We start from the raw sequence: 13,047 nt of genomic DNA on the forward strand, positions 1-13,047 counted from the left end.
TTGTGGATGGAGCGGTCTTTGCAGTGCTGAAGGCTGTCTTTGTTCTGGGTCTGTACCTGTGTTAGCTTGAACCTGTAAGAATGATCTTTAAGGGGGGTGGGAGAAAGGCACTGTACTGCATGTGTTGGCTGTACAGAAGGCCAGAGGAGATGTGTTTTGGTGGCCATGTGGCTTGTCTGAAGCCCTTTGGTTGAGCTGTAAATGTGCTTCATATCTCTTAGCTACAGAGAGATCACTGATCACAGAGAGCTTTACAAAAGCTCGGGATGTTTTGTGGGTCAGACTTTGGGTTTAGCATTGATGATTAAGTGACACTTGTGCTTTCCTTCTAGGAGATGCAGAACTGAAAGGCTCTGGCTTTTCCCACCCTGGAGGTGTCGATGATCTCATGGATGATGAGCTGGGCACTAGGAAGGCTGGTGGTCGGGTAGTAACTGTAGAAACAGCTAGCTTGGATATTTATGCCAAGTATGTACTAAGGAGTATATGTCAACAGGTGAGTCTGTCCCATCTCTAGGTTTGTCCCTCTCCTTCTGCAGACAGATATATCCCATAAGACTTTCTGCACCTTGGGTTTGGCAGGTATTTATTTGAAAGATCAGTAAAGAACCTGCAATGATTCTACCACCTGATGGCGCTGAGGATTGCTCACCATTAGCAAAGAACAGAGCGGCAAACACTTGTCAGGAATTAGGTGTTGCAGTGTGCAGGGTCTGCACATCCCAGACTGCACATCCCCTTTGCTTTGGCAACAGCACAGGGCTCATGTCCAAGGAGGGGAGTGCTGGGAGTGGTTTGCTGAGATGTGTGCTGGAGGCAAAGAAGATAAGCATGAGAAAGACATCTTGTTGAAGTGATAAATGGTGCCTTTCAGAATGCAGCTTAAGTGTTGCAGCTAGGCTGCTAATATATCTCTGGGCTTTGCAGTGCCCTGTTTAGTTAATTAAAGGAACAACAACAAAAATCTTTTGCTTAGCCTAATCTGACAGCACCAGCATTTCTGTTCCTTTGTGTAAAATTGACATTTGAGAAGCTGAAACCTGGCTAATAAGGTACTTAATTGCTGAGTGGAGTGGTCATTACTACTGTATGAAAATGGGTGCTGAAGGGTGTCCTTGGCCTTGGTTGCAAATTTATTCTGTCAACAGGAAAGATGCAGAGTTACAATCTGAAACCTGTATCCCATTTTACTAATGTGTAAACACAACATGTTAGTGCTGTGTTGTCCTCGTGCTTTGTGATGCTGCTGTTTATTAATTGGCTCACTATATAGCAGTGTTACCAGCCTACCAAAGAAGAAATTGGAGCTACCTTTTTACAAGCCTAAATTCAACATACTTGGTGTTACTGAAACCTTACTGTACCATTGACAGAAGTAGATATTGCCTTACTGGTCCCAGTCTACATAGGAAGCACTTGCAGTGGGTATAAAGCGTGTGTGTGTCTAGGAAGGAGTAGAGATGTTGGGTATCACTACTCATACCAGTTGTTGGCAGCGCTGGTTCTGTAGGAGTGAGCATTCCAGTAGACACCAGTAAGTACCACCGAATTGTGCCAGAGCTCCTGCAGGGTTCTTGCAGGTGTAAGGGCTGATAAAATGATGGGTTTAATATTAGCACCTCCAGTGTGAGTGGTGGATGCTGCAGAACTCACGCTGTCAATTCTGAAATGTCTGTCGAATGCCTTTAACTGTAGGTGGTGATTTCCCAAGCTCAGAAAATGTTGCATCTCATTCAGGTGTATATTTTATAATAGACTTTGTCATGAGGAGGTAGGGAAAAGGAGCAGATTATAGAATTAAGTTAAAGGTTTCTTAGGTGCAAGTGATTATGATGTAGTTGCTGGTCTGCCCTTTAGCCTATTTTAATTGATAAATATAATTGTGACTGGCCTTTTGGAAAGGTTAATTTCATAGATAAACCACAGTGGGAACCAAGAGGGAAGTGTGAGTCAGAAGTGCTAACCTGAGTCTGGTGATTGGGATGGTGGAATTGTCCGTAGTGCTTGGAAAACGTGGTCATGGTGCTCTCCTGCGAAGAGACAGATGAGGGGCTCTGTTTCAGTAATATGAACCCTAAGGAGGTAGCTGTTTTGCAAAGAAATGTTGCAGAGAGGGAGGCTAGAAGTCCCTCAAGGTTATTTATGAGATTATAGCAATAAAGTGGATCAGAGACAAAGTCTGAATTCTTGTAGGAAGCTGAGCAAGTGACAAAAAGGATCTTCCCAAGGATACACGTATTACATGCGCAAGGAAGAGAAATTTCAAGAGATTATGATGTAACGACACTGAAAGGGAGAAATGCAATAGGCATTGGAGAAATCACCAGATCACACGTATTGGCAAAGTGGAAACTTCATCTGGGATGAAGCTGAAGATGTAGGCTGTGGTTTCACAAGGATTTCAAACCAGAGATTTAGCCTTTCTGATCTTTCTGCTCTAGGTAGTGGTTAGAGTGCTGTCTGCTGCTGAGAGGGGCTGTTCCCAGCTTTCCAGGCTTAGCACCAGCACCTGTCCCTCATGAACTGGATCTTCCTCTCTTCTCCTCTGGTTGTCACTTCTCAGCAGAAGAATTCTCTGATCAGGCTTGCTCTGCAGCTGCAGAAGTGCTTATATAGCAATCCTCTGTAGATTTTAATTTCATGAATTTGCCTAATTGATTTTCAATATGAAAAAGTCCTGCAGTAACGAATGCTGCACATTAACTGTAAATTCTGTGAAGAAGTACCTACCTCATCTTTATTTTGGACACTACTGCCTTTATTGTTATCATACATTTAGGGACCACCAACTGAAATTCAGAGGCTGACAAGAATAGTTTTCAGTATGCCTTCTCCTCATGATTTGTGACTTTATAAGTGGCTCACATCCACTCAGTTTCCCCTACCAGGCTTTGAGAGGTAAAGTCATTGGTTTTTACTGAGGATGGCAGTGTTTTTTCCATCACTCTTTGAGAATTAAGGGGTGTGCTTTTCCCTAAGACATGTTCTAGTTCAGCCCTAACTGCAACCCTGAATTATTTAATTTAGGACAGCTTCAGGGCTTTGTTGTGCAGGAAATAAACCAAATAATTTTAAGTGATACCTTCTGATCTTTTGAGCTCAAGCAGCAGTATTGATGGAGCCTGGGCATGACTGTGACTGTGCACTATTAAATCATACCAGTATTTTATCAAAAGAATCAACAGCTACTGTGTTTCATCACTGCTGACTTGTCAGAGTTGATGTTTCCTCTGTTGTGATTGCTCTGGTATGCCTGACGCCTGCTGAATCAGGATAGTACAGCTCATGAAGAGAAATGATTATCAAGCATAACTGTGTGTTAATAAGTTTTTAATGAGTTTGATGTGTTCCCTGTATCTCTCTGAGATTGAAAGCAGGTGTGCTGCTTTGGAATCAGACATGAGTTTGACTGTGCTTATTCTGCCTTTGTCTTGCAGGAGTGGGTAGGTGAGCGATGTCTGAAGTCCCTCTGTGAAGACAGCAATGACTTGCAGGATCCTGTCCTGAGCAGCACACAGGCCCAGCGGCTGATGCAGCTGATTTGTTATCCACACCGGCTGCTGGACAACGAGGAAGGAGAAAATCCCCAGCGGCAGAGGATTAAACGCATCTTACAGGTGCAGGCTCCTGGCAGAATCTAAGAGTGTCCTAATAATTGCCTAATGTAGTGTTAGAGTGGGGTTGTCCAAAATGCAGCCCTCTGAGGGATCTGACACTCACTGTCATGGGAGCCGAGGGTGTGGGTTGATGTAGTTTGAACTGAGATAAGGGCTCATATGAAGTATATGTGCATGTGTTGCAGAATCTGGACCAGTGGACCATGAGGCAGTCCTCACTGGAGCTGCAGCTCATGATTAAGCAGACAACAAACAATGTGAGTTTCTGCTCGGATGGACCATACAAGAGTGTGTGTTGCCAGTGGTGAAGTGGCTGCTTGTGAGGTGGTGAGGAGGTGGCCTGGCAGGAGTGGGAATATGGAGAAAATAAACAAAGAGGGAGTAGGGCCTGTGAAATCTAAGCATGAGAAGGATGCTGTGAGTCCGAGATCTGAAGAACAGCCACGGGGAGGTTGGCAAACTGGGTTTGTACGGAGTTGTGTTGAAATGTGCAAGCCCTGTCAGTGGGTGCTCTCAGAGAAGGACTTGGCTGTCTTTTCTTCCCTATGTCTAGGAGATGAACTCCTTGTTAGAAAATATAGCCAAGGCCACTATTGAGGTATTCCAGCAGTCAGCAGAGACCAGCTCTGCTAGCTCTGCTGGCAATGGAGTCAACAATATCAGTAGCTCAGCAAGTGCTACGCCTGCCAGCAACAAATCCAAACCCATCCTCAGGTAGGTGTAGTCCCAGCGTGCAGCTGCCTTGTAGACAAGTCTGAATCATAGGTTGGATTGCAAACTGCTTTTCTCTCCTGTGTTGTCACAGCTCCCTGGAGAGATCAGGAGTCTGGCTGGTGGCCCCGCTGATTGCCAAGCTTCCAACATCAGTGCAGGGACATGTGCTGAAAGCTGCTGGAGAAGAACTGGAGAAAGGACAACATTTGGGGTCATCATCCCGCAAAGAGCGGGACCGCCAGAAGCAGAAGAGGTGAGTCCTGGGGAGAGGGCAGGCAGTGCTTGCTGTGCTGGTTCCCCTGGCAGTATAGCTCCATCTCTGTTCCCTCTGCAGCATGTCCCTCCTGAGCCAGCAGCCGTTTCTGTCACTGGTGCTAACATGCTTGAAAGGACAGGATGAGCAGCGGGAAGGCCTCCTCACCTCTCTGTACAGTCAGGTCCAGCAGGTAGGTGTCTTACTTCTCCCCTCACTTTCCTCAAGGGCTCACTCCTCCAGCAGGGAGACTATTGGGCATGTTCTCAGGGATGTTGTTGGTCTGATTATATACTCAATAAAGCAAAAATCTTAACCTGGCTGGTATAGGGTGCTTGAGCCAACCATCTCCGAGTCACTGGACAGTGAGCAGTACAAGCTGCTCTCTATAAACCTCAGCATACAACTTGTGAGATCTGTTCTCTCTTCTAAATGTCTTAGATTGTTACAAATTGGCGGGAAGATCAGTACCAAGATGACTGCAAAGCCAAGCAGCTGATGCATGAGGCCCTGAAACTACGGCTGAATTTGGTGAGCAGTTGCAGAAAAAGGGCTTAACCACATGGGGTGAAGAGTTATCTGCCTTTTTCCCTTTTTTTTGGAACACAAACACACTGGAGGGGCTGTATATGTGCTGAGGCAAGGAAGAGGGAGAGGCACGTGTGCTGCTTCTAGGCCTTGAGCTCTGAGGGAGATAGGGTGCATGGAAAAACTCCTTTTGTTTTGCCAGGATGAAATCCACAGCCTTGGTCTCTGTGTTGGAGATGTGCCTTCCCATTTCAGTGCTTTTGCAGTCCACAGCATGTGTGTCCTGCTGACTGCAGCCTACTTCAGCTCTCAGTAGGAGTTGCTGTAGCACAGGATTTGCTTTGGCTTAGGTTCCTTTCTCGCTTTTGAATCCTAGTGTTTCTTCATGGTGTCCTTGTGACTAAACTACTTTTCTCTGCCAGGTGGGGGGCATGTTTGACACTGTTCAACGCAGCACACAGCAGACGACTGAATGGGCTGTGCTTCTTCTGGACATCATCAGCAGTGGCACTGTGGACATGCAGTCAAACAAGTAACTTTCTGGCTGAATTCTAATCCATACGCTTCCCAAGGGGGGCAGTTGTTAGCATGGCCCCTTTTCTCATGTGAGCTAGATGTCTCTCTAGACAATCTGTCAGAAGTACTGTGACAGCCAAAAGAGACTTCAGAGAAATAGCAGGCTACAACCTAGGTCCTGGTATCCAAGTGCACTCTGACATATCCAGAGCAAACTTGACTTTCCAGATGCAGAGAGGTGAGCAAGGGAGAGCTGAGTCTGGACCTGCTTTTTGGAGAAACTGAATGGGTAGACAGGAGGCCAGTCTTAATCTGTGATACTGCACTTGACTCAAGTGTGAACACCCTGTGGTGTATAAGCAAAAGGAGGATTAGTGTGGGAGGTTAATCTGAAGAGCTCTTGGCACTTCTGTATTCTCCTCAGTCTAATAATGTTTGGTGTTGCTGTCATGGCAGAGGCTTTATATCTGCTTCTCAGGTGACTTTGACCTTTCTGCTCTGACCAACAGTGAGCTCTTCACCACCGTGTTGGACATGCTGAGTGTTCTCATCAATGGCACCCTGGCTGCAGATATGTCCAGCATTTCTCAGGGCAGCATGGAGGAGAACAAGCGGGCGTACATGAATCTTGTCAAGAAACTCAGGGTGAGGGACACCAGGCCCTGTACAGGGAGCTGTGTGCGCTGTGTCGTGGTGGCCCAACTGTGCGGATTTACCTGTGTCTCACAAATGGTGCTTGTTGTGTTGCTGCTGTTCAGATGAAGCAGCGAGGGTGGCCCCAGTGATTCTGTGGGGCTGAAGGATACAATGGTGAGAGGTAATGCAGGGATGGAGGTTAACACCAGAAGAGGCACAGGTGGGCTTTTGGTGATTTTTTTCTGAGCAATTCTTCAAGTTTTCTCTACTCCACTTGTGTAGAAAGAGCTGGGGGACCGGCAATCTGACAGCCTGGAGAAGGTGCGACAGCTACTGCCACTTCCCAAGCAGACCCGAGATGTCATCACCTGTGAACCTCAGGGATCTCTCATTGACACCAAAGGCAATAAAATAGCTGGATTTGACTCCATCTTCAAGAAGGAGGTAAGCAAAGCTTTTTTTGTCTGCATCACAGCTCCTGAGTGCAGGTGTCACCTTGTCATCTGCCTTGAGTCTGCACAGCTTGAGAGGCATCTGTATGCAGTGCCTTGTTGCTTGCTGAGTTTGAAGTGGCTGGCTGCACGTAGACAAGCTGGCACATAACTACATCCAAAAAGGGCAAAGCTGGGATATTCATGCTCAGTGACACATGCTGCTATGGCCTGAGAAGTTATTTCAACTTTGGTTTTGTACTTAGGACTGTGCATAAAGAGAAACCCATAATCCCTGTCACATGAGTTACTAGGCAGTGCCAGTGTGCAGAAGACTGGCAGAGATGGGATGAACGAGACTCTCAGTTGTTGAAGACAACCTTTAGAAATGACTACTTTGCCACGAGGAAGAGCAGGGACTGCTAGTAAGGGCTCAGACTGTTTTCTGGGACATGTGGAATAGAGCCTGAAGAAAGTATAGCGTTTCTTGTACCCTCATAGGAGAAACAACAGGGACTTGGAGGTTCTTATCTCTTTTGCTTTAAAGGGTTTGCAAGTCTCTACAAAGCAGAAGATTTCCCCTTGGGATCTGTTTGAGGGCTTAAAGCACTCGGCCCCCCTCTCCTGGGGATGGTTTGGGACAGTCCGGGTGGATCGCAAGGTGTCTAGATTTGAGGAGCAGCAGAGGCTTCTTCTGTACCACACACACTTGAAACCCAAGCCCCGCAGTTACTACCTGGAGCCGTTGCCACTACCCCCTGAAGAGGAAGAGCCTCCTACACCTGTGGCTTTAGAGCCAGAGAAGAAAGCTGTGGAACCAGCCAAGGCTGATAAATCAAGCTCCAATCCTGCCACCTCTACTGAAGAACGCAAGAAGAAACAGAGCAAAACCAAGAAACGCAACCAATCTGCCAGCAAAACTGAGGTAAGTGATTGCCCATCAGCTATAGACCTGCTGTGTCCACCCCTCCAAGTCACAGAGCAGTCCCTTGAGTCTTCTTGAGGAGCCTGAGAGGAGTGTAATGGTGAAGACAGGTTGTGTTTCCTCTCAGCTGTGAGTGCTGGAGCTCTATCCTGCTCTTTCTAGCTTAGGGTAAGGCAAACATTTTCTTTAATCCCTGATGGGGGGGAAGGAGGCTGTGCAGCTCAGATAGCACCCCATGCTTCCTCCTGTGGACTTTGCAGCCCATTTGTACTCTTCATCCATTCATGAATTCCCAGTGCACATTGATTTTTTTCTTGCTCCTTCTTTGTCTTTGCAGGATTTTGTGTTGGGCCCTGGCCGAGGGGTTTCATACGGAGTTGGTATGCCTACAGATCTCTTGCATCACCAGTCAGGAAGCACTATGTCGAGGCTGGCATATGGGCAATCACCAGTGGGTCTCTACGCCCAGAATCAGCCTCTTCCAGCAGGTAGGGGCCCAGGAGAAGTGAGCATATTGCACCTCTTTGGAAACCTCTTGTAAGAATCCCTTCCATGAGATAGGCCTATGCAGATCCCTACACTTTCCCCCTTTGCCTGTCATGTGTGTAGATGCAGTGATGAACAGTGACTCTGGAGCTGCAGGGCTCAACGATAGCGTGTGACTAGCCAGCCTGTGTCCCTTCCTCTTGCAGGTGGCCCTCGCCTGGATACATCCTACAGACCTGTACGCATGCCACTGGGGAAACTGGTTCAGAGTCGTCCTCCCTATAGCGGTGTGCTGCCTCCAGGGATGGGGAGCATGATGGGCATCGACCCCTCCTACAAGCCAGCAGTGTACAGACAGCAGCCTCCAGTGTCCCAGGGACAGATACTGAGGCAGCAGCTTCAAGCAAAGCTGGTAAGTCAGAGCTGTGCTCTTGCTGTTGCTGGACCCCACAGTACAGCAACCTAAGCTGTTTGCTGGGGCTATCCCTTCCAGCCAGAACTTTTCAACCCTGTCTCTGTTTCTGCACTGGAAAGATGTTTTTTCTTGTGCCTGTTCCTCTGGTGCAGATCTGTGTTTGGCACCTGCTTTGTGAGCCCACATCACTAACAGCTGGTGGAGTCTGACAGTGAGGTGCACTGGGGCTGTTGAGCAGTGAGAGGGGCACATCCTGGCTGTGGGGTGGTGGGGATGTTAGTGGCCTGTTTGTCCCAAGTCCAGGTGAGGCAGAAGTCATGAGGCTGCTGCACAGCATGCAGATGTAATAGGTTTAGCAGTGAAGCTACTTGTCTGGTTTGGTGGGAGCTGCCAAGAAGAGAGCAGCAGTGTCCTACCCTTTGGAGATGTTGAAAAACATGTTTCTCTGTTGCCTTCCAGCAGGGCCAGGGCATAATGGGACAGCAGCCTGTGCGCCAGATGGCTCCAACCCCATCCTATGGAACACTGCAGCCCTCCCAGGTAAGTGGCAGTGACCGCAGGTGGGGCTGGAATCTGGCTTCAGCACAGGGCAGCATCTTTGTTTCTGTTGTTAAATCCTGAAATCTCTTGGCCTTCTCACTCCTTATTTATTGAGCAGCATGAATCTGAATCCCAGAGATGAGCAGCCTTTTGACAGTATTTACAGGGGGCTGATGTCCTGTGTTCCAAATTCTCTTTTTGTACTTCACTCTGTGACTGATAAAGACTTTTAATTTCATTTCAGGGTTACACACCTTACGTCTCCCACATAGGCCTTCAGCAGCACCCTTCCCAGTCAGGCACGATGGTACCTCCTACCTATTCTGGCCAGCCCTATCAGAATTCCCACCCCAGCTCTAATCCTGCCCTCGTGGATCCTGTTAGACAGATGCAGCAGAGACCAAGCGGTTACGTACACCAGCAGGCCCCTGGTTATGGGCACACCTTGGGCAACACACAGAGGTACCTCCCACCCTACTGCATGTTTATAAGTTGTATTTCATCAAGGGCTTCCCTGCTTTGCTCAGAAAACCCTATCAGCAATCTGTGAAAAGCCTGTTCTCTGTGCTGTGTTACACAGCATCTGAGTCCTTCACATTCTCAGGCAAAGGTACTTATCCAGCTTTCAGTCCTGTCAAGAAATAGAGAGACAGGATGAAATTTGGACATGCTAATTGCATCTCCTATCTATGAGACTGTTACCAGCCAGAGAAAGATGGAATTGGGAAGTATGAGAAAAATGACCTGGAAAAGTCATAGTTTTGGTTTTAAATCTAACCAGCAGATCACCGTCAAAGGGTCAGATCTGGAATTTCCACTGCTCCTAAGCAGGCATGAATCCAGCATAGAAACCATGCAGAACGGTGTGCCGAGGACTGATACTTAGGGCTTCTAGAAAAACAGGTTGTATGAAACCCTGGAGAAGCTCTGGTGTCCCTCACCTTTCTGCAGAGAGGCAGCATGGATTGCAAGGGACTGTTTGAACTGTCTTTCTTGTCGATGGCAGAAGTTGGGTTGGAATTAAAAAAGTTTGGCTGCCCATGAATCAGTCCATGAGCTTGTTCTTTTCTCTTGCAGGTTCCCTCACCAGTCAATACAGCAGGCCCCCATGATGAGTGGGATGAACCATTTGGGGCCACAAGGAGTCCCCTCAGGAATCCGACCCAGCCAGATACTGCCTGACCAGCAGCAGCAGCAGTACTTGAGGCAGCAGCAGCAACAGCAGCAGCAGATGCTGAGGGTGAGTGGTTGCTGTCAGGAGGAAGCTGCTGGAGCTGAAGGAGGCTTGCCCAGTGCTGCTTACCTGTGTGTCAGCAACGCTCTGCTCTGCCCCTCTGTGCCAGGAAGGATGTCAACTCTGTTGGGGGCTGTCTGTAATAATTTGCTAGGCAGTTCTTCCTTCTTTACAGCTGGCCACTTCTGATGGAGACACCTGCTGCACTGCCTTTTGCTGTCACCCAGCGTGAGCTAAAGGGAAGTTAGGAGCAGTAAAGGTCTGTGTAGTCCTCTGTGGCCTGCATCCCATCTCTTCCTGCTCCAGCAGAGCCCATAAGATTGTGCAGAAGGCCAGCAGCTATCTTAGAAGTGTTGCAGGAGCTAGAAACAAAGTGAAAATCCCCATGCCCACACAAGAGCAGGTAGAATTGTTCCTTAAAGAATGTTTTTAGGGGTGTATCTGCATTTTTTGCAAGATCAAAATAAGCATTGGTTGCGGTTTCCAGTGGCAGGAAATCTGGTGTGAATCAGTCCATGTGCTCCCCGTCTAACAGTGGATGGTGAAAAACTGATCCAAGGTAAGCTGTTACACCCAGCTCTCGAGGCTCAGAGGAGTTCACAGGCACGTGTCAACAGACATGAGTACTCCATGGATTTGCATTGTAGTCTCATGATTATTAAATACTTACATGGTATACTGATACGAATACAGAAATGTGTTGAATTAACAGCGAAACACAGAAGTAGTTTGGGTTAATTGGTGAATTGCAGACCTCATGACAATGCCTAGCAAACCTGTAGAGTACGGGGAGATTTTACACGGCACAGAGTGCTGAGGCTTTGTGTTCTGGGGGGAATCTGAGTGAGACAGTGGTTCCTTGCAGAGAGCTGCAGTCAGCAGTATTTGAGAATTGCTGCCTTGCACTGGACAAGAGACTGTCTGTAGCATGGTCAGCAGCTTTTGGTCCTTTTGATGAGTAGCACTCCCCTGACTATTCACTTGGTTTCTTTTAGCATTCTCCATCACTCATATTTAGAGAAAGAACATCCCTCAGACAAATTGCTAGCACTTCCTCCTAGGTTAGTACCTTCATGTATACCTTCAGCTGTTGCCTGACATTGCTTAAAAAAAAAAGGAATAGCCAAAATCTCCCCTATTACTGCGACTCCTGCTGCGTTATCTGAGGCATACCAGATGCAGAACAGGCTGCTGGTGTTTGAGTTGACCCTCATGATGCAGTGGCCTGTAGAAAGGACAAATGGCCTTTTGGCTTGGCTTGCATGGGTTGGTAGTCAGCTGTTGGACATGAAATCAGGAGGGGTATCCTGTCTCGTTTACTGGGTCATCTGCTTTCTTGTGTAACCAGGTCATAGCATCCATTTCACGAACCTAAGTGGCCAAACTGGTTTAGGATGGAAGTTAGGAGGCTGTTGTAGAAACTCACTCCCTTTGGATCGAATCCTTGATCCGAGCCTCAATGTGTTTGTGACTGGTTCTTGTGTCCAGTTGTTATTGTCTGCTGTGTCCTGTTGTTTACCGGCTTTTCTTTCTCTCTGGTGTTTACACCAGTGCGTTCCTAGGGAGCACTTGCAGCTTCCATAGGTCAGGCTTTTCTAACCTCCTCTCACAAGATACTGACTCTTCTCCTGACTTTGTTTTTGTCTGTTTTCTGAGTCTGTTCAAGGTTTGAACCTCCCCCTTTTGAGCCAGTGGGCAGAACTGTACCTAGCATCACTGTGTTTTTATTTTATGATAGCGTTAGTCGTTTTCTATTTCTGCTAGAAATTCCTCTGTTGATCTAGAGAGTTCAAAACTATATTGGCAGATGGGAAAAATGTCTGAAAATTAGGAGAAATTAAAAACCCTTGAGATTTGTGAGTATATTCTGACTCCAAGTTCAATATGCTGAATAATATTCTCACTGTAATGAGTTCTGTCAACATCTAGGTTGGAGCTCTGCATCCACTTTTATCCCCATCCTTTTACTGAAGTGTAACACCAGCTGGCATGAGTGGCATAGAAGGGTAGTGAGATAGTTTAAAGCTGGGGAATGTGACTGAGAAGGAAAGGCTGAAATAGCTGGGTGTTGAGTTAGAGAGGCAGAGACAAGAGGAGAGATAAGTCTTCAAATTTTTTGTCTTCAAAAAAAGCCCAAAATCCTTATCTGTTCTTGTCCATTGGCTGTGGGACAGGAAATGACCTTAAATCATAACATATGAAATTCAGGGTAGAGATTAGGGAAAACTCCAGTAGTAGGAATAACTGAGACCTGGAGTGGATTGTGTTAGGGGTGTTGTAGGGCTTCTGTTGCTGCTTCTGGAAAAATTTTGAGAACAGGTTGAGCAAATAGTGAAGTCAGTATTGCTGATCTTAAGCAGGAGGCAAGAGGTGAACCAGCCAACCTCTTGAGGTAGCTCTTAGTTGCTTTCTGTTCTTGTATCTTGTTTGCTCCTAGTCATTCCCCAGCTGACCAGCAGACTTGTAGTTCTCTTCCTGCCATCTGTCGATAACTCATCTTGCAGAGGAACTTTGTTACTCCCCCTGAATTTCTTGTGATTTCTCAGCCCAGGGCACAGTCTTGGTGAAATTTGGGTAATTTAGGTACCTGTAAGGAAAATGGTGTAAGAGGGTATGTTACTGCATGGAACTCCCTTCCTCCTTCAGCTCTTCGTGTGCCCTGTTGCTCTGTGCATTGCCCAGACAGTTCCCTGATGGTCCCTTCTCTTTTGTCTTCACAGCAGCAACAGCAGCAGCAGCAGCAACAACAACA

General features: G+C 47.1%; 1 protein-coding gene across 1 annotated transcript in view; it reads left to right on the plus strand.

Moving 5' to 3' along the window:
- MED12 (mediator complex subunit 12) overlaps positions 1–13,047 on the plus strand; it is a gene marked incomplete at its 5' end in the record, with an annotated part of 36,258 nt that overhangs the window by 20,533 nt on the left and 2,678 nt on the right. The window contains 18 exon segments of the mRNA XM_029085339.1: positions 1–48; positions 333–496; positions 3,438–3,617; positions 3,803–3,874; positions 4,171–4,331; positions 4,423–4,584; positions 4,666–4,777; positions 5,026–5,115; positions 5,535–5,644; positions 6,138–6,273; positions 6,547–6,708; positions 7,243–7,620; positions 7,958–8,108; positions 8,313–8,518; positions 8,981–9,061; positions 9,306–9,523; positions 10,139–10,301; positions 13,016–13,047. The exon segment at positions 1–48 is cut by the window's left edge and continues 54 nt beyond it; the exon segment at positions 13,016–13,047 is cut by the window's right edge and continues 184 nt beyond it. Coding sequence (XP_028941172.1) covers positions 1–48; positions 333–496; positions 3,438–3,617; positions 3,803–3,874; positions 4,171–4,331; positions 4,423–4,584; positions 4,666–4,777; positions 5,026–5,115; positions 5,535–5,644; positions 6,138–6,273; positions 6,547–6,708; positions 7,243–7,620; positions 7,958–8,108; positions 8,313–8,518; positions 8,981–9,061; positions 9,306–9,523; positions 10,139–10,301; positions 13,016–13,047 — 2,626 coding nt within the window.

Source organism: Antrostomus carolinensis, unplaced genomic scaffold, assembly GCF_000700745.2.
Source record: "Antrostomus carolinensis isolate BGI_N321 unplaced genomic scaffold, ASM70074v2 scaffold31866, whole genome shotgun sequence".
Lineage (NCBI taxonomy): Eukaryota > Metazoa > Chordata > Aves > Caprimulgiformes > Caprimulgidae > Antrostomus > Antrostomus carolinensis.